Here is a 21,911-nt window from a genome sequence, read left to right as displayed (position 1 = left end):
GTTTCTTTTCATGTCACATTCAGTTGTGAATTAAAAACTATAGTTTATACTTTAAATCACCCCCCTCCCCCCATCACATCTATCATAAGACAATTGTCAATTGTACATCTTAAAGAGAGATAGTACATTACGGTTGGGTCAACAGACGATGCCATCGTTGGCCGATAGACATCATGATGCTGAGCCGGCATTGTGATCCTCCACCCTACCCCATTGCAGCAGCAACCCGCTCGAAAAAACCCCAGAGAGCACTGCATGTTGGACAGTTTATCAAGGATGTGCCGCTGGATCACGTCTCTCTATAGTTGTTAAAAGCGATATTTAATTAATCTTGTCTCTATCTAACAACTCTTCTGTCTTTTGAATCTATCAGGTAACGTGTCACCACGTCAGTACACTGCTTTAATCTTTCGCTTTCACGCTTGTACATAGTAATTTTTGTGAAAACCTCAGATACTGTTGATTGGTTCCTGTTGGTTGTGCACCTTTTTTACCAACCAAGTTTTTCGACGCCATTATAATGATAGAGATCACTCTGCCTTTTCATGCCAGAGTCCCACAGAAAAAGTGAATGACAGGTGGTAATTTGCGTGTAACTTATCTTTATTTATTTATGATTTGGTTATGGGTAAAACAAAGATCATGCGGGTCAGGTAGTTAAAACAGTAGGCTACAGATAATTAATTAGTTATTAATTAACTATTCATAAATAATTAATTCACCGCCACCTACGATGATGATGATGCTATAGTCCATCGCGATGTTTCACATTAGACATTGTGCGATGCCAAATTGGTCGATATCACCCAACCCAAAGGTACATGCCACCCTTTATTCACTCTTTGCTTGTTTTTAAGTGTATCATTCTTCTGTTAAACACAAAACAAGATATTTTGAAGAATGCTGAAAAACACTAACTTCCATATAGTTACATCCTAACATGAATGTCAATGGATCCAGGTTTTCAGCTTTCTCCAAAATATCTTCTTTTGTGTGCAACAAAAGAAAGAAACTTTGGAACAACTTGATAATAAGGGTAAATAGTGAGTATGTTTTTATTTTCGGCTGAACATAGCTCAATTCAATTCAATTCATCTTTATTTCTATGGCACTTTTACAATGTAGATTGTGTCAAAGCAGCTTAACATAGAAGTTCCAGTAAGTTGAAACTGTGTCAGTCCAGTTTTTAGAGTTGAAGTTCAGTTCAGTTCAGTTTAGTTCAGCTCACTGTGGTTGAATTTTCACAGCTGAAAGTCCAAACACTGAAGAGCAAATCCATCAATGCGCAGCTCCACAAGACCCAAAAGTCCCAAACCCAAGCAAGCCAGTGGTGAGAAACAAAACTTCACCGATTGCCGAAAGTGAAGGAAAGAAAGCCTCGAGAGAAACCAGGCTCAGTTGGACACGACCATTTCACCTCTGGCCAAACGTCTTGTGCAGAGCTGCAGTCTATTGTATCATTAAAATTGAAACGTCACACTGGAATCCAAATTCGCTTTCCAAAAGATCCAAAGTGTGCCTTTATTATTTGACTGGCCATCTCAAACAAGCTCTGTTTCCACCACTGTGGAAAAATAAATTCAACTGTTAGTCGCTCAAACAACAATAAGATCAGCTTGTAATGAAATGCAGCAGAGGAAAATGAAAAATATCAAATATCAGCGGCAACAATTTGAACAGCCATGGATTTCCGAGTGAATGCATAAAGTGCTTAAAGTCACTGTGGATGCGTATCATCTGCCAAACGCATAAACGTAAATGCTCTAGTAGGTACGAAGCAGACAAAAACAGCTCACTAGCTTTTGAAACAGACCTGAAAGAAAGCAGTGAATCATCTCACAAAGAAAAGTGACGTTTAAAAGTGTGTGTAGCTGCAAAGCGAGTGTAAACAGATGGAGAGAGGCCTTACCTATCACCTCTCCCGCTCTCCAACCACACACATGCAACTCCAGGGGCTATTTTACAGACAAATTACACCATGGGGCACGCTTCCCATTCGCCAACCCGTGTATCTTCCCTGCCTATTAAAGCAGCAGCAGACATCCCTCAGCTCAGACTGAGACATCACGCTAATCGTGCTCCATCCCTAACACATCAGCAATATTTTCATCTCTTCCTGTCATAAATTTCTGCTGGCCCCAGCTATGCCCGGTTAACAATCGGGCCAATTTATTGGCATATTGGCGCAGGGCGATAAGGGCTAAAAACAACAACGGCGAGCAGCCGCTTGTGGAGATGAGCTGATAACGCTGATATGAGCTCCCATACAAAACATCTCACCCTCCATCACCTCTCTATCAAACTCTTATTATGATGAGAAGAACTGAAAAAGGAGAGGCCGAGGGGTCTTCGCTGCTGGGGAGGGGGGGGGGCAAAATGCACACGCAAAATAAATATGAATAAAAATGGAATCAGATGCAACGTTTCAGGGCCAAAAAACAAGGAGGAGAAATACATAATTTATCACAGTATTATCGGGATATCCAGGCAGCCTAATCAAGGAGCGGTGGATGACTATTTTTTGCCTTATCATCCAAAGTGGTGGAAACGGAGAGGGAATTATCAGCCGGCTGCAGATTGCTGGGTTGGAATTTTAATGGTAATAATCGCAGCTCTGATGGTATATCTCCCTGCCTTATCTTTCCCATTATCTGGCCCTATCTCACAGGCATCGCTGCAAATTAATGGTGCTTTTTCAGCACGGCCTTTTTATCATTGCTCAGAGAGCACCCAAGGGGAGAGAATAAGCAAAATATTAAAATACTGCATAAATCACAATTTTAGATAACCGTCCAACGTATGGAGGTGGCAGTGGTGAAGGGGGGGTGGGCGTACGGTGCCCAACAACCTTTTTGTCCTTTAGAATGACTCTCGGTCTCTCTGCGCACTGGATCAGACGGCCTCTTCCTCTTCCTGAAGTGCTGAAGAGAGGAACTACGGGATCCGCGTGACCTTTCGGAGCCGGAGACAATGCCCTGATATTATGATTGTACTGGTGACGGAGCTGTGAGGGCTGTTTGATAACTCACACCTCAGTTCCTGGACATCTCCGAAGGAAATCGGCACAGATCGATTTGCATGCAAACGCCTCAGTCAACAGTTTAATGACTCGAGCTCATTTCCGCTATTCTAAAGCTGTCATGCTTGTCGAAGAAGATAACAAACAAAATATGCAAAGATCGCTTTACACTGACTAAAAGCCTTCACTCAAAAAAGGACATTTGCTGTTTGTTCAGACTACTTATTTAAATTGTGCTGAAACAACACAATTTTTGAGGTTTTTTGGGGATAAATTAATTGTTTTAAGTTCAATCCACTTACATTTGTAAACTTAATTCCTTCATGTTTTCCCAACACAAACCGATTATGTGGAACTCAGCATTTTTTACAGGGTTCAATCATATTTACTGTACTGTACACACTGGTACAGTCAAACAATATTTGCTCCCAAACAACACATCTCAATGGCTCACTTAGGTAACTCTACGGAATACTTGCAGGAGTTTAAAAATATTAGACACAAGCTTAGTAGAGTACATAAACAGATTCAATCCAAAACATTTCCTTTCAGTAGTACACACACAGCATGACGACACATTCAAAAAATATTGAGCGGACACATACACACGCAGAAAAAAAAACCCCATCTGGCTTTCAAAATTTTGCAACTAGTTTAGCTCACTTCTTCTCATCCCCTTGGCTTAGTTTATCCTGATGGTTAAAAACACACACATTTCACAACAGAGGAAGAAGATTCTAAATCATTTCTATTTGCGGTTCAAACACACACACAAAGAGAGAGAGAGAGAGTACTACTAAAAGGCCCTGACCAAAAATCGATGCAATCACACCTCGACTATTTCTTTCATAAAAACAAAATTAAAGCAACAACAGCCAGTTCATTTAATTACTCTAAAACTGAATTTGTATTGTCTGACCTCTTCCTGTGTGAAAACATTCGAGTGCTGTATTATAACTGTGTCCTGAAATAGGCCTGAAAAATGGAAATGCTCAAGCTACCGATGGTGTATATTTTATGAAACGCATTATTTATTTAACTCCGTAGAGCTCTGTGGATTATTCTGGGCTCAAATGTGTCATATTTATTAAATATGACATTTATTTTAGACCTCAGAAACACTAAATTTGAAACATATTTTTTACACATTTAGATATTGAGGGAGGAAAGTAATTATTTAATTTGCTCACAAATAAAGAAAATATAAGCTTCTATTATCTCAAGTCGAGTATCTGTGTGGCATTAATATTTTCATGACATCCACAACTAACTCTGAAACAGACCCTTGAGAAAAGCTGTACAGAAATGCAGTGAACTAAAACTGACAGCATTTTCTTCAGCTAGCCCTGCCACCATAAAACCAGAAACTAGAATAAATCTACAGACAAAATATGACTTTAGTGTGCCATAACCGATATATCGCATTTAATTATGGATGGAAAACATCTTCACATGAGCAAAAACAACAAATAAAAAAAGGCTGAAGGATGAACAGCCTCAAAACACATTCTTTACAATTCTTCAGATAATGATGATGATGATAATAATAATAATAAATCTGTTCAAGGCATTCTAATTATATAATAATAATAAAACTAAAAACAATAAATCTGTTCATGGTATAGCTATAACAGAATATTAATAATATTTAAAACATTAAATCTGTTCATGGTATACTTATTACAGAATAAGAATAATACTAAAAACAATAAATCTATTCATGGTATACAGATTATAGAATAATAATAATAATAATAAAAACACTAAATCTGTTCATGGTATCCTTATTACAATAATATGAACTTTAAGCATTAAAACACTATACATGACTCTTTAAAGCCCACTGCTAAAATACTAAATTTGACTGTTATTTTACCAGGTAAGGAATAGTAAAACTAGAATATTGATATATAATAATTTTAAAAAGGGCAGGTTCTGTTGTGGGGTGTGTACAACCCACCATAGAAGTGATTGCACATGATAGAATGATGGTCAAATTTTTCAGTATGATGAACCACGATACAATCATCCCCTTTTTGATAAAGTCCAAGCGTGTGCAAGCTCTTTTAGTGCAAGATTAATTCAACCCCGGTGTTACAGAGAAAGATACAGGAAGTAATTTTTACCAAACAACGATCAGATTGTATAACCAAAATCATACTAGATTAATTTTGCTGAATTGTAACAGTTATTAGATATGGACAAGCGTTTACTCGTTGTTTTTGAAACTAAGGTGGGCAGTATGAATTTTATTATTGTTTTTATATATGTGTAACTTATTTTATCTGTTTTAGTACGGAGAGTTCTGCTGTGACATGTGAATTTCCCTTTTACATTAATAAAGTCAAACAAACAAACAAACAAACAATAATAAGTAAATGTAAAATCAAAACAAAGTTGCTAACTAGCCAACATCGTTATGAAAAAAAACATCTCCACATACCACAACAAACACAAACCCACTGAAAGATTTCCTGGTGATTTTAAAAGAATAGCATCTTCAAATCTAAAACTACTTCTTTATTCAGTTCCTACGTCAGACACAAGAAACTTTCAGCATTAAATAACGCATGTAAATATATATACGCGAATATTTCAGCACAATAAAACCCGAATAGTCTATTGACGAAAAAAGTAAACACAAAAGGGAAGTATAAAGATGTAACACTGACTGCAAAACGCGAATAATTCTGAATAAATGCAAAACCACCGCAGCATCAAAACAACACAGACAGAAGAAGGTTTGCACCTGCTGCTAGTATCAGTTGTCATTAACAGATCTGTATCCCTTTCATCCAACTTTACTCCGCTTAGAAACAACATTAAAATAATAATAATAAACAGAGTAACTTACGTTTGATTTGCCGGGGGTTGCTCTGCTTTCTGCGGGACATGTTGATCCGGACGATTTTTGATTATTAAATATTATAACAGATTATAATGAGAGGTTATTATGGATCATCCAAGAGCCGAACGGGTCGCGAAAGAAATGAGGATTATTCACAGGCTCTTGCTCTCACACACGCGTCCCCGTCGCTCAGTGCGTGCGCACGCGTGTGTGTATCTGTATCTGTGTCTGTGTGTGTGTGAGCTCCGGTCCGCTCGGACTGACGGCGGAGGAGAAGGCGTTTCGCGCTTTTGTTTGAACATGAAGTTTGATCCACCGCGAGCGCCGTACACACACAATCTCTGACACATTCTGCTATTAAACTTCGCCGTTTGTGCGGGTTATTGCTCCATAAAGCATTATTTGGACAGCATAGGTGTTCGTTTCCTTTTCATTTTACGCTTTACAGTTATTTAAAACGTTTGTTACATCACGAACGTGTTTGTCTGTTCATTACTTGTGTATTTTATTTATTGTCTATAAAGAAATAGCATTTATCTTATCACAGATGTCAGCTAAACAGGTGTGCTAAAAAAAGTAAGCCCAACTGGGAGAGGTGCCCGCGGTTTTCAGCCAATAAAATCGTTCGTTGGTTACCTATCAATCTTTATAAGTAGGCTGTTCAGGTTTGCTAAACTCCGGTTGGCTTTTATCATGCAGAGGGCGGGGTTTCAGAACAGGTGTGGTTGAAGTGCTTGGAAATAGATCACTCGCTTTCCTAATAGTTCCTTTGTTTTGGCATTCAGTGCTTGAAATTACTTTTAACAATTTACATCAAGATGTTCAGCTGACTAAAGGTGTTAAACCCCTGCTTTACCTACGTGAAAATATCGGGTATTGTGCATTTCTGCGAGTTACGTCGACGTTACGTTAAGCCGAGTATTTAATATTCATTTCTATATGGGACATTATACCAGAAACGTACATTTTCACTTATAAAGAACGTGGCAGGGCCTGACTTAAGCTTGTCCTCCTTTAAAAAATCATACAAAACAAACCATAAATTCATACAATTCAATGATACAACGCATTCTTGATCACTGTCAGCTTCTCCATTAAATGTCACATCCTCAGAGTCATAGCTATGGCCAGGCAGAATCTGCAGACATCTTTTGCCATTTCTGAGAAGAATTTTGTAAAAAAAAAAAATTAGCAGATTTATGAGGAATGATTTTAGAAGTATCATAACTAAAAACTTTTACATTTTTTAAACTTATTTAATGTTTACGATGCTAATCCAATTAGATCCACTTATTATATATATATATATATATATATATATATATATATATATATATATATATATATATATATTTACTAAAACTGTGTTTCTCAACCACGTTCCTGGAGGACCACCAACTCTGCACATTTTCCTCGTTGCCTTGACCAACACTCCTGATTCAGATCATCAGTTCATTAGCAGAGACAGAAAGACCTGGGTGTGACAGACAAAGGAGACGTCCAAAACAAGCAGTGTTAGTGGTCCTCCAGGAACGTGGTTGAGAAACACTGTACAAAAAGACAGAAAATATTACTTTACAAACTGTATGTAAATAATATAAACATTTTAATATTACTGTTATTATATTTTAATAATTTTTGTGAAATTAACTTGAAAACTGAATAAATATAAATTTACACTACTAAATACATAGACTAAATGATGGGCCAGACTTCTGCATGCGCAGATTCCGTGTGGGCCTAGTTATAGCTTTAAAGGTGTATTGCATGTTTTTTTTTTTTTTTTAATTTATTTAGTATTTATTTGTAGAATTTATTTATAATTTCATGTTTTAAATCAAGTGATGTGAATGATAACAACTTAAACTTGCTATTTCTGAAGTTTGTTTTTCTAAATAACAGTTTTTAGCATAACAAAACCATAAAGGCTGTAGGTTCAAATGGGCTGAGGACAAGCACAATGACAGGGTTTGTACACTTGTAAATGTTTTTAACAGAAAAAAAAAATCTGAGAACCAAATGAATAACATATTCCTTTACAAAACAACTCACAGAAATCAACCATCAGTCTATTTTAGACATTTTTTGTCATAAAATACTGTTTAATCACTATATTTATGTTTTTATTTCAGGGACAGATAATGTATGTTTCTGGTAGAATATCCTATGTAGGCTATTGGCTACATGAGATAATGAGTACTATATAAAAATGAGGATGGGGGTTGGAACTAGTCTGCTTATGTAATTTAACTTGCCATTGAAAATGTTATAGACTTGTCGTTTATTGATCAGAATAGCACATTTAATATACTCTTGTGACTCAATATAGCAATCTAATAGAAAAGAGACCACTTGAATATCTCCTGGTTTATCTCCTAGATTTATTGGATTTATTATACATAGATTTGTAGATTTATACAAGTTATTTTGACACAAAATGACAATTGGTCAATAACTTTTTCATCTGTTGTGATTTAAAAATCAGGGTTATTCCAACAAATACTGATTTAACTCACCTTAAACAAAAATATGTTGTCTTTTTTATTATTGTATGTGTAATCAATGCTCTAAAGCAGATTTATATTTTACATGTTTCATAAAATGGCACCATTTGTTAACAAAATAAAACAAAAAATATCTTTCACTCAAGCATATAACTATACATTGTAAATCCAGATAAAGAGAACTTTCAAGCAGTCTCTAAATTGTTTTCCATAGCTGTATATGCATATGCATATGTGAGTGTATATATATATATATATATATATATATATATATATATATATATATATATATATATATATATATATATATATATATATATATATATATATATATATTTATATATATATATATATATATATATATATATATATATATATATATATATATATATATATATATACACACACTCACCGGCCACTATATTATGCACATTAACACAAATTTCTTATCAGCCAATCACACTTTGGGCCTATTAGTACCAACTGAGCATCGTGTCAATGCCACAGCCTACCAGAGTATTGTTGCTGACCATTTCCATCCCTTTATGACCACAGTGTACCTATCTTATAATGGCTACTTCCAGCAGGATAACACACCATGTCATAAATCGTGAATCATCTCAGATTGTTTTCAAATGGCCTCCACAGTCACTAGAGCTCAATCCATTACAGCACCTTTGAGATGTGGTGGAACGAGAGATTCGCATCATGGATGTGCATCCGACAAATCTGCAGTAACTGCGTGACGCTATCATGTCAATAGGGTATGAGCGGTGTTTCTTCATCATGTATTCATCTTCCCATACTGATAAACATCCGGTGAATGGCTAATGTGACTTTTTTCCATCTTTTACGGTTCCTTTTACAGCATCAATGTTGTAACGTAATTAAAATATAATCAGTTAAATAGACTTCAGCATTCATTTAGTTGCTCAAGCGTAAAACGAGATGAAATGCAGTTTACATGCAGACCCCAGTCAGGATTAGCAGGTTAGCGCAGAAGCTCCATTGAATATAAGGGGGTAAAATAAATATTCATATTTTAAAGACATGGCGGGGAAAATTTTAATTTAATACAGTGCTTCTTGTACAATCTGAGACCCATAACGGATATGGCTCAGACAGTGGAGATCGCTGGTTTTTAAAGAAAACAGACCTTAAACGGACCGATTTTGTAATGGCATACACTTCACCGGAAGCGCTTTTGACCCAGGTTACTGACAAATTAGAAGTCCTTTTGCATATATACCCTATATGGACCAAAATCTCTGAGGAACATTTCCATTACATTGTTAAATCTATGCCATAAAGGGTTAAGGCATTTCTGAGGCAAAAGGGGGTCCAACCCGGTACTAGTAAGGTGTACCTAATAAAGTGGCCGGTCAGTGTGTATACATTTTTTTTTTCTTCACACTGAAATGATGAATTTGAACAGATTAGCAAAACAACAAACAAACAAAAAAAAACTATGATTAAACTTTTAAAAGGAAATCCAGAAATGATTACTAACGCATGTGAGAAAAATACGTGCATAAAGTGACTTTTATTGCTCAAGTTTCAGCAAGCATTCGGTGAAAAATAGATTCATTTATATACAGTATATTCAAAAATCCTGCAACTTCCACGTCACAGAAAATCCCTTTACTGAAATTTTGAAGTATCATTTCCTAAACAGTTTCAGGGCCCGGAAATCGCCTTCTTCAATTAGCCAGTTGAACTGCCAAGTAAGACAAGCAAGTCGCCTGTGAAATTATCTTGTAACCCAATTCCAGGACTTTGGAACGGAGTCTGAAACTACGGCATAATTTCAAGGGGTTAACTAGTCAACGGAGCTGCACCTTGAGGAAACCTTTATCTGCCTCTGTGCAGTTTGCTTCTGCTTTCACCAGCCATTACACTCTGGCAAGAAGTGTGCTCTTCCCAGCGTCCTCTGCTCCAGCGCTGGCGGGCTCTGAGCTCCAGCCATGAAGGAGGAGAACGCTAGCGATTCAGAGACCACTTCTGCAGTCCTGCTTCAGATGTAAGTGACAATTACAGTGGAAAATCTATAGATCAAATGTGTATCGCTTCATTATGTGTGGTGTTTTAAAGCTACAGTACAAGAAGATTCTGCTGGCCTCTTTTGAATGCACATAAAAAGATTTTCTGTGTCATTTTTGTGAGTAATCTGCTGTTGTTTGAGGATTCTGACAGGTTAACCAATGGCCTGTGTTTGGGGTGGGACTAAACATTTGGTTGAACTAATGGCAGATGATCTTTTTTTTTTGTATTTCACACTGAGGCTCATGCTAACACGAAATTAATCTTTTTAATCTTATATCAAAACGTAGTACATGGATTTAAACATCATTTGTACACTGTAAAAAATTGCTGTTTTCAACGGTAAAAAACTGTAAAAATGCTACAGTAAAAATCCGTAACCTAGTTAACAGTATGTTTCTTAAAATAAACGACGAATAGCCGTAAATTGACCCAGAATTCCCTGCTTGGCACATTACTTTTTATGCTTTTTTGTTGACATTACTATGGATCTTTTTAGTTGTTTCTCCATCAGTTATCTACATAAGAGATTTATATAACATCTAATGTAGATAAACAATGTTTATTTCATGACTTAATTTTATGCGTGTTACCATACTGGTGTTTAGTAGCTGTGTGAATGACACTGAGCACCTTCTATACACTGATACACTTTTCTGCTTGAGGGAAAAGTTATTTGTGATGAGGATTGGTTCACTATGTTACTTTCTCATCACCACCAACATATATGGCTGTGCTAAAATGTCTATCTGTGTAACAAAAGACATGAAGATGTTAGTAATTCAATACATAATATTACATCTAGAAATGAATGAAATGCGGTAGTTTACTGTAAAAATGAGAAATTACTTTTACGATTTGTACCGTATTTTTAACGGTGAAATACTGGCAACCACAGCTGCCGTTTTTTACCGTAAATTTTAAGCATTTATTTTTTACAGTGTGTATACGGTTGGGCGACACAGTGGCGCAGTAGGTAGTGCTGTCGCCTCACAGCAAGAAGGTCTCTGGTTCAAGCCTCGGCTGGGTCAGCTGGCGTTTCTGTGTGGAGTTTGCATGTTCTCCCTGCATTCGCGTGGGTAACCTCAGGGTGCTCCAGTTTCCCCCACAGTCCAAAGACATGCGGTACAGGTGAATTGGGTTGGCTAAATTGTCTGTAGTTTATGTTTGTGAATGAGTGTATGGATGTTTCCCAGAGATGGGTTGCAGCTGAAGGGCATCCGCTGTGTAAAGCATATGCTGGATAAGTTGGCGGTTCATTCTGCTGTGGTGACCCCGGATTAATAAAGGGACTAAGCCGAAAAGAAAATTAATGAATTAATGTATATACGTTTAAAGTCAGAATTAATTTTCCCTCTGTTTATTTTTTTCCCCAACTTCTGTTTAAGGTAGAGAAGATTTATTTCAACACATTTCTAAACATAATAGTTTTAATAACTCATTTCTAATAACTGATTTCTTTTATCTTTGCCATGATGACAGTAAATACAATTTTGACTAGATATTTTTCAAGACACTTCTATACAGCTTAAAGTGACATTTAAAGGCTTAACTAGGTTAATTAGGTTAACTAGGCAGGTTAAGGTAATTAGGCAAGTTATTGTATAATGATGGTTTGTTCTGTAGACTATCAAAAAAATATATAGCTTAAAGGGGCTAATAATTTTGACCTTAAAATGACTTATAAAAAATTAAAAGCTGTTTTTATTCTAGCCGAAATAAAACAAATGAGACTTTCTCCAGAGAAAAAAATATTATCAGACATACTGTGAAAATTTTTTTTTCTCTGTTAAACTTCATTTGGGAAATATATATTTTTTTTAAACTGACTTCAACTGTATGCAATACCATTATATATCATTATTTATACTAGGGCTGGACCGATAAACGATATCATATGGAATCCTATCGAATAACATTTATTGCGATATCAATGATAAGCTCTGGACTTTCCTCTAAATTGATCTAAGCAGAAATGTACAACAATGGCAATCTAGAAGTGTGTTAATTTTAGAAATGCACCGAATTTTCTGCCACTGAAAATAGGTTATGCTATGGATCCTCTAATTTTTGTGGCTTCAGTTATTGTTGGGATACTCTTTTAAATCTAAAAGCATTGGAAGTGGTATTACTGAGGCTAGCAGGGGGCGCTCAATCTTCAGTCTGTGTAGTCCTAATGCCCCAGTATAGTCACAGGGACACTATACTGTCAGTGAGAATTGTCTTTCGGATCAGACATTAAACCGAGGTCCTGACTCTCTGTGGTCAGTAAAAATGCCACGGCACTTCTTGTAAAGAGTAGGGGTGTAGCCCCAGTGTCCTGGCCAAATCTTCTCCATTAGCTCCTTACCAATCATGGCCTCCCAATCATCCCCATCCACCGAACTGGCTCTATCACTACTGTCCCTTAACTCCACCTATAGCTGGTGTGTGGTGAGTGCACTGGCACTGTTGTCCTGTGGCTGCCATTGCATCATCCAAGTGGATGCTGCACACTGGTGGTGGTGTGGAGAGACCCACCTCATGATTGTGAAGCTCTTTGTGTTTATGGCCATACACATTACATTAATATAATTACATATAATGTAAATACACATCGCATTATAAACCCCATTACGTCTATGGGAAGTCCCCATAAAACATGTGTGAGTGTGTGTACAGCTATGGAACAACTTAAATATTCTCAGTTCATTCTCAGATTTACGGTATTTATTACAGTAAATGGCTTTAAAGAACCATTCATTAATGAATTAACGATTAATTTATTACACGATAAATGCGCTATATAAATGCACATTACATTAACAACTGATATTGAAATATTTTTCATTGTTCAATATGGAAAAGAATTAATCAAGATAGCATTTTTGCTATATCGCCTAGCCCTAATTTATACCACACATTTCTATCCTGTTTTTGAATATTTCAATTACGATATTATATATACCTATTTATAATATACACAATAAAACAATGGAAAAAAATTCACTTTCTCTGGATTCATGGTTTATAGATATGTGTTAACATTAAAAGTAGAACATTAACATAAATCACTGAGGACATTTGTTCATAATGTAAAATAAAAATGACAATTGCTTACCTTTTTTCTTAAAACAACAATAAATGCCATGTTTTGATTATGGCATGTTTTCACATCATGGATGTGCAGCCAACAAATCTGCAGCAACAGTGATGCTATCATGTCAGTATGGACCAAAATCTCAGAGGAATATTTCCAGTATCTTGTTCAATCTATGCCACGAAGGATTAAGAATGCAGAATGGGTCCAACCCGGTACTAGTAAGGTGTACCTAATAAAGTGGCCGGTGAGTTTATCTATTTTTTTCCCAGGTGTTATTAATTATTAAACATTTATTTTTTTCTGACAATTTTTTTTTTATTAAATGAAATCTAAATGACACAATTTTTTTCTTTGAAAGACGTTATCAGCCCTTATAGAATGAACCAGATATTAACATATTATTCAAATCCATAGCTGATAAATCCAGAGAACCTAATATTTTTTTTACTATAGTTGAGTATTTTTTAAAGTAGTACACCCAAAAAATTTGTGCTAAGATGATGAATAACTACAAACTAATATCTTGTTTTTGTAATGAATGTGTAACGATTTAATTAAAGATTAAAAATTATGTTTCAACTCTCTAACTTTCTACAAAGGTCTAAAAAGGAGTGATATTCTCTCAACAGACTTCAGTCTTACAATCTGGACATACAGTCATTCTGACATTTCTGTAAAGGAAAGAAAAACACACACACATACGTTTCCATGTTAAAAAGCACATTACCCTCCCGGCTCATTCACAGCTGTTTTCCTTGAACCCTGCACCTCATCTAATAAGTTGCATATATGTTTATTTGAATTGTGGTTTCGGTCGAAGGCCACGGGTGTCGTAGTCTGTTGTTTCGTGTAAATCAGAAAAGGCCTGAATGCCCTCTTTGAGCTCGCGTGGCAGGTCATCGGCGGCGTGTGTGGTTTGTATTAACGAACACCTCCAAATTAATTAAGTGACCCCAGGCAAGTGCAGGGCCACCCCGTCCTTTCTGTGCCATCTATTCATATCGTTCAAGGTTAGTTTGCATCTGGAAACATGCGTGATTTCTTGGAAAAGCTGTGTGTGCATATGCAAGGAATTAAAGGCTGTTTTAACCAATCAATAATTGAATCAAAGCGCTTTGCTGCGGGAGATTTTACGCTGTGTGTAAATGCGACGCACTATCAGTCATCAGAAAATGCATCTTTCTTCATTTCTTAACCTCATATTTTGTTTAGGGGGCAGATTATATTAAGCCAAGCACACCGGGTCAGATAATAAATATGTTATGCTGTGTAATAATGATCGTTCATGGCTCAATGAAACATGCAAGCATTTGGCTATGACTAACAGACACATTTTCAGCCAAGTTAATAATAACTTTGGATTTACAATAGAAATATCACTAATTATTACGTATTTAAATATCCAGTGTAAGAAATACAGCGGGGAAAATAAGTATTGAACATGTCATGTTTTTTTTCAGATAATAATATTTCTATACAATAGAAATACCAATATAAAAATAAAACAAAACAAACACACATAAAAAATAAAAATGAATTAATTGTAATAACAATAGAATGACACAAGGAGAAAGCACTGAACTACTGAAACATATTTAACACTTTATATAAAAGGCTTTTTTAATGATGGCAGCTTAAAGACACCTCTCATACACTGAAAAAAAGTGTTGCATGCAAAACTGTTGCTAACAAATTCAGCCCAAATAAATTGTTTACAATCACTCAACGTAAAAAAATTTAGTAAATCCAAGGAATCATCTTTGAATAATTTTTTTCAGTGTATGGAGAATAAAGTCACATAAACTGCTCAGGTGTGATTTATTTTCACAGATTTCAACATAGTTTAAAAATCTTGATCGTTCTGTGGGTCTCGTCTATCAAATCTGAGCTTTCTTTTGTATTTTCTATTGGATTCGGATCGGGTGATTGGCTGGGCCATTCTATAGCTTGATTTTCTTTCTCTGAAAGCATTTGAAAGTTTCCTTGGCTGTGATTTGGATCATTGTCTTGCTGAAATGTCCACCCTGGTTTCATCTTCATCATCCTGCTAATGTCTATGTTGGACTGAAGCAGCTAAAATTAATTTACACAGCAGAAGGGCAGAGGGCTGCTGAAGAACTGCTGAGAGATTTCAGCTGCTGTCTTGGCTTTCATTGCCTTTCTACACCTCCCCTTCTTCATGTGTTCAATACTTTTAACCTGTGTAATTAGATTTTACTACTCATAACTTCATTTGTAAACTAATTAGATTTGTTTTCTTTGCATATATGGATTTCTTTGGGTGCTATCAACATCCGGTGAAATTTTCAAGTCAACAGCACCTTTAGAAATATGGTTTCTAAGAAAAATGGTGACGTGTTTAATACTTATTTTCTCCGCTGTATACAGCGGAATATTTTTCTACACCATGTAGAGCCTTTTTTTTTGGTATTATAAAGTGATGAAAAATTAAAATGTTTCCAATAATAATCATAAAAGGAACCTCTAAATAAATAAATTATTTGAAATCAATGAATGATATAGTGGTGGCAACAAATTTAAAAAAATAACATTCGGTCCGTGAAAAGACATTTTCTGTTTCAATTTATTTAACTATATTATTACAAAATATTTGGTAAATTAAAATACATTTTTTAATTTAAAAGACATTTAGAATAAATGTATTAATGCTTTTATATAATGTCAAAAGGAGTGAAAATATTTGTATTTAATATTCCCATTTTTTCTCTTTTACCTAATGAAAATGTTCCAAATTATCCATTCGTTCATTAATTTTCTTTTTGACTTAGTCCTTTTATTAATCAGGGGTCTCCACAGCGGATGCACCACCAACTTATCCAGCACTTTTTACGCAGTGGAAGCCCTTCCAGCCTCAACCCATCACAGGGAAACACCCATACACACCCATTCACTCACATATGGTCAATTTAGCCCACCCAATTCACCTATACCACGTCTTTGGACTTGTGGGTGAAACTGGAGCACCCAGAGGAAACCCACACCAACATCGGGAGAACATGCAAACTCCACACAGAAATGCCAACTGATCCAGACGAGGCTCGAACCAGCAACCTTCTTGCTGTGAGGCGATCGTGCTACCCACTGTGGCACCGTGATGCCCTGTTCCAAATAACCTTTTTTTTTTTATAAATATTGTATGACCTGATAATTAATTAATAATTTATCCTGTACATGTTTCAAAGTTGTACATAAAATCATTTGATAGATTCTATACTCTATAGAATATTTCACATTGAATTGTCACTGTTTATTTACAGTTGTTTGTAAGCGTTATTAAGCAATGAATGACTGAAAATTGTTAACATGTTTTTCCCCCAGTGTTTCTTGAAATTTTTTTTACGTTCTGGAAAAACGCCATTTCCTAAATAACATCACTTTCCAGGAAGTGACATCATAGTTTTTTTTTTTTGTTTTGTTTTTAATTGTGAGGGGGGTGATAGAGTAAACAGTAGCGCTAACGTGCACTCATAAAAATAATAGTCCCATACACAATATAGTGCTTTTTTTTAGTTCTTTAAATAAACTTTTATTCTTTCAGCTCTTAAAAATAATTATTTAACTACATATATTATAATCTGAAGTTGCATTCTCGCCTTAAATAAACTTTTGTACATTGATCAATTTCTATTAATGTTGATAGTTCTTTGTGGGAACATCGATGCCAATAACAAAACCTTTATATTATGTTCTAATAAGGCTGAGCATAAACCATTAAACCCCGCCATCGGCTGATCAAGCTCCTCTCACACACTCCAAATTCCTAAAGTTCTGCCTTCATCATTTTCTCATGCCAAAACACTCCAAAAATAGCCAGCTGTTGAGGCTTCTTTGAGCGTAAATGCAGAGAGTCCGGTTAAATTGTGAACTCCAGATTAATTTCACAGCGCAGCTTCGATCCCCCGGGACCTCGGCGTGCGTTGGATCTTTTTCTCCTGGTGTCGGTCGCGCGATTTGACTGACAGGTACAAATCTGTGTGAGGTGGAGGCGCCTCCATCACGGGCTGCAGCAGATGGTGGAAATAATTAACATGATGCTGTTCTCATCGCAGGGGAAATCAGTGGCACGGAGATCACGCCGCTGCCGCTTTAACACACATACAGTGAGCAGTTTAATGCTAACATTAAATGAAGGGATTGCGAGACATATGGGATCGCGCTGTGATGAGAAGAAGTGCACAGTCATAGACTTGCAGCAAAAAAGAGATGTTATTCAGAGGTGAAGATCAAGCTAATATTTGTTTACTGTAAATAAAAGTCACAAATATTACTGGCAGGTTACACTAAAGAACATCAGACAGATTTTTCAGGATTTTTAAAGCTAATTCCAATTGTGGATTGAAACAAATTAGTCAAATCTAAAATATTAGTATATACAGATTCCTAAACGATTCGCCCACCTGTGAATTTTGATTTCTTCTTTTAAATATTCCCCAAATTCTGTTTAACAGAGCAAGGAATTTTTCACAGTATTTCCTATAATATTTTTTCTTCTGGAGAAAGTCTTATTTGTTTTATTTCATCTAGAATAAAAGCAGATTTATTTATTTTTAAAACCATTTTAAGCTTAATATTATTACCCCCCCCCCACCCCTTAATTACATTAACTTGCCTAATTACCCTAATTAAGCCTTTAAATTGCACTTGAATACTAGAAATTTGTTTAATGTTTAGAAGTGTGTTGAAAAAAAATCTTTCTGTTAAACAGAAATTGGGGGAAAAATACAGGGGGGCAAATAACTCAGGAGGGTCAATAATTCTGACTTCAACTGTATAAAGTGTTTATTTGCTTTATCACAGAGTAAAATATATGTAGTGATTTAAAATTTGACGAAACCACTGTACTTTAAAGGGGTAGTTCACGCAAAAAAATGAAAATTCCGTTATAATTTACTCTTACAGAAAGAAGATATTTTGATGATTGCTGGTTGAAAAATGCAGACTCACTTTCTGCCTGAAAATAGTCTGCAGCACCAAGCCCTACACTTGCACCACCAGTTAGAATCTGCATACAGTAATATCATTGCACCTGCTGCAACTATGGTATGGCAAACAAAACAAAGTGGCTTGTTTATTATACCAGAATCATGTAGTTACTCATATAGTTAATCATATACCAGTATAGTTCCTATCCATATCACTTAACTTTTAATTTCCCATCAGTCTTGGTACATAATGTAACTTGTCAAGCTTTTAATACGCAAATTATCAAAATTCTTTGGTCAGTTTTGAGCAAGATGCTAATGGTCTAATCTGATTCAATGATTTATGCTAAGCTAAGCTAAAAGTGCTCCAGCTATACTGGGAGATTGGCTGACTAAATTAAAAATGGTAGAAATCAACTGTTTAACCTTATGGAGTTGTAACATGAGCCTTTTTTAATGTAACTCCTTTGGGAGTTGTAACATGAACCTTTTTTAATGTTCCTTTAATATGCGTTTTGCAAAAAATGATCCAAACTTTCAGATTTAGATTTCAATGAGTTCAACTTAATAAACTTGAATAAAAGTATCTCGAATATATCACAGCTGCCGATTTATATTTCTGCCAGTAGGTTTTCTAAATAATCCATACAAATAATCAGCACAAACGATAAACACATACATAAACATATAAATCTGAAGTCAATCTATTAAGTAGATGATTATTCCAGCTTTAATTACGAGATTTTCACTCATAAAAATAAAAAAAAATAAAAAACCCTGCAAGCTGTTTTGGACTTTTTGAAATATATACAATTTACGCTAATACCTAAATATGTGCTATTTATTTTGCCCAAAAAACAACTGCACTCCGGAACAAAAAGTTCACCACCGAAACTCTTTTTCTTAAAGGGGAGCACTCTGCATAACCATGTATGCATGTTAATATCAGTGCAGTGTGAATTGTATCTATTACTCAGTAATGTCTGAGGTGCTTGTATCTACTCCCACACTATAATGAAAAAAAAGCAAACACAAAAGTCTTATTTTTATTTCTGTAACGAAATTAGCTCCTGATATTTCTGTTAATAATTAGCAAAAACAAGTCATTATTATTAATTGTGAATATTTAGAACTACCATTATCTGTATGAATATTACAATCCGCTCGTCTATTGGGCTGACTCTTAATTGTCTTATTCATTCAAAGCAATATAATACTTCTTGGGGAGGTACAGAAATAGTTTAAAATTAAATAGTTTAAATTTAAAAGTATATAAAGTAATAGTTTAAATTTAAAAGTAATTATAATAGACAGTCAGTATAATAATATGACAAACATAAAACACCAAAAGAGCAAATGCCTACATATGAGCTGTAATGAAAAAACCCCAAGCACTGTCGCCTCACAGCAAGAAGGTCTCTGGTTCGAGTCCGGGCTGGACCAGTTGACATTTCTGTGTGGGGTTTGCATGTTCTCTCCGTGTTCACTTGGGTTTCCTCCGGGTGCTTCCCTTTCCCCCACAGTCCAAAGACATGGGCTATAGTGAATTGAATAAACAAATTTGACCGTAGTCTATGTGTCTATGGATTTTTCCCAGTACTGGGTTGCAGCTGGAAGGGCATACTCTGTGTAAAACATATGCTGGATAAATTGGCGGTTCATTTCACTGTAGCAACCCCTGATGTAGAAAAGAGACTAAGCCGAAGGGAAATTAATGAATGAATAAAAAAGCCCATACACAAATGTCTTATCTTTTTTTCTATGCTTTTACAATGTGGATGGTGTCAAACCAGCTAAAATCTGTTCTCTCCACTGTTTTTTTTTACTTAATGTTGAAGGACGAAATTAAAGAAAGTCCAACTTTGTTAAATTTGAAAAAAAAAAAAATTAAATAAACAATAATAATTTTTCTGCTTGTTTTAAGTAAATTTTAATTTACTTAAAATTAACAGAGACAACTCAATTATTAACACAATCATATATATATATTTTTTAATAATGGTTATGCTTAATCCATTTAAATTTGTAAAAAACAAATAGGTTAACTTAATTGCTCCATGTTATCCCAACACAAATTGATTGTGTGGAACCAAGCATTTTTAACATGTATATCTTGCTATAGTAGCTTTTCTATAAAATCAAAACATTTTTATTTAATAAATATTAACCAAAAATTTGATGAGACATGGCAACCTATGATCGCATACCTCCTTTAACTGACCTATATAAAGAAATTTGTGTAAACAGGTTTAAATGTGATCACTAATATTGTGAACAATGGCTCATTCTGAAAACGTAGCCCTATATACATTTCTGGAGATCACAAATTATGTAGTCAGAAGTATGTACATGTATGGCTGCATTTCATTTTGTAAATTAACATTATGGGGCCGTATGACGTTGTTCCTTGTCGTGTTTACCTGAGCCCTTACCTCCTTTATGGATGGTTTTCCGGCTGTTACCAGTTTGTCCAGTTAGCTTGCTATGTACGTCAGTGGACTTGAGACACAGAGAGAAGTTGACCACAATGACGGGGTTCGAGTCCAGTGAAGAACGGTTCCAGAAAGCAAGTAAGACAACAACAGAAGCCATAAAAATAAATAAACAAGTTAATAACTGTGAGAATGTGGTAAAACATGGGAAAAATCAGGCGAGGGCTTTACTTTTTCTGAATTGCTTTTTAAATTTGTCGGTTGAGTTTAGGGAAGTGAATGGGCGGGTCAATCGGTGCTTTTGAAAACACTATTGGTTGGGTTAGGGAAGGGGGAGGGTCTTTCAGTCGATCGGAGGCCAGACAGTCAGTCAGTGGACAGCAGCGTCTGGTGGATTTACAAGAGAACAGCAGGCACGAATGGCACTCGTGAGAGAAATTTGAGATCTCAAAAAGTGCATACAGTCGCCTCTGGTGGATTCACGAAAATAAAACTGCACAAAAACGTAGCTCCTGGGACATATTTTGCTCTCTCCATAAATGTATATAGATGTACGTTTTCAGAATGAGCCTGGGTTGAATATTGTTTGACTAAAATAATATGTAGAAGACCACTATAAACATGTCAGATTATTGATTTATATTATCATGTAGGTATTCATTTATTTGAATAATTTTTTAATTGATATTGTCTATCTGTAAATGTTTACAATACTGTAAAAAAATTTTATCTGTTGTAATTTTATTTGAATTTAAAGGTGCAGTAGGTGCTACTCCTAAATGCTAACAGGTTAGCGTAATATCTTTCAAATACAATCCCTCCCCTGTCATCCAAAGCCAAGCCTCCTGAAATTGCGAACGCGCACATTTAAAATGACAGAGACCCACTATATCAGGGGTCACCAAACTTGTTCCTGGAGGGTCAGTGTCGGGCAGATTTTAGCTCCAACTCTAATCAAACACACCTGAACAAGGTAATCAAGGTCTTACTAGGTAGGTATACTTGAAACACCCATGCAGGTGTGTTGAGGCAAGTTGGAAATA

The 21,911-nt window shown here is 35.5% G+C and overlaps 1 protein-coding gene across 2 annotated transcripts in view; it reads right to left on the bottom strand.

The window, feature by feature from the left end:
- The window catches only part of zfpm2a (zinc finger protein, FOG family member 2a), a 438,175-nt gene that overhangs the window by 365,838 nt on the left and 50,426 nt on the right, over positions 1-21,911 (bottom strand). Inside the window, exon 1 of one of the 2 annotated variants that reach the window (XM_056474687.1) lies at positions 5,874-6,106. The exons of the other annotated variant lie outside the window; for it this stretch is intronic. Within the exon in view, the coding sequence (XP_056330662.1) occupies positions 5,874-5,913 (40 nt within the window). The 5' untranslated portion in view covers positions 5,914-6,106. Of the gene's footprint in view, positions 1-5,873; positions 6,107-21,911 lie in introns of those variants that run through there. 2 annotated transcript variants of the gene reach the window in all.

The sequence above is a fragment of the Danio aesculapii genome, chromosome 16, assembly GCF_903798145.1.
Source record: "Danio aesculapii chromosome 16, fDanAes4.1, whole genome shotgun sequence".
Classification (NCBI taxonomy): domain Eukaryota; kingdom Metazoa; phylum Chordata; class Actinopteri; order Cypriniformes; family Danionidae; genus Danio; species Danio aesculapii.
Note: the sequence above shows the minus strand (reverse complement) of the source record. Positions and strands in the feature narration are given on the sequence as shown.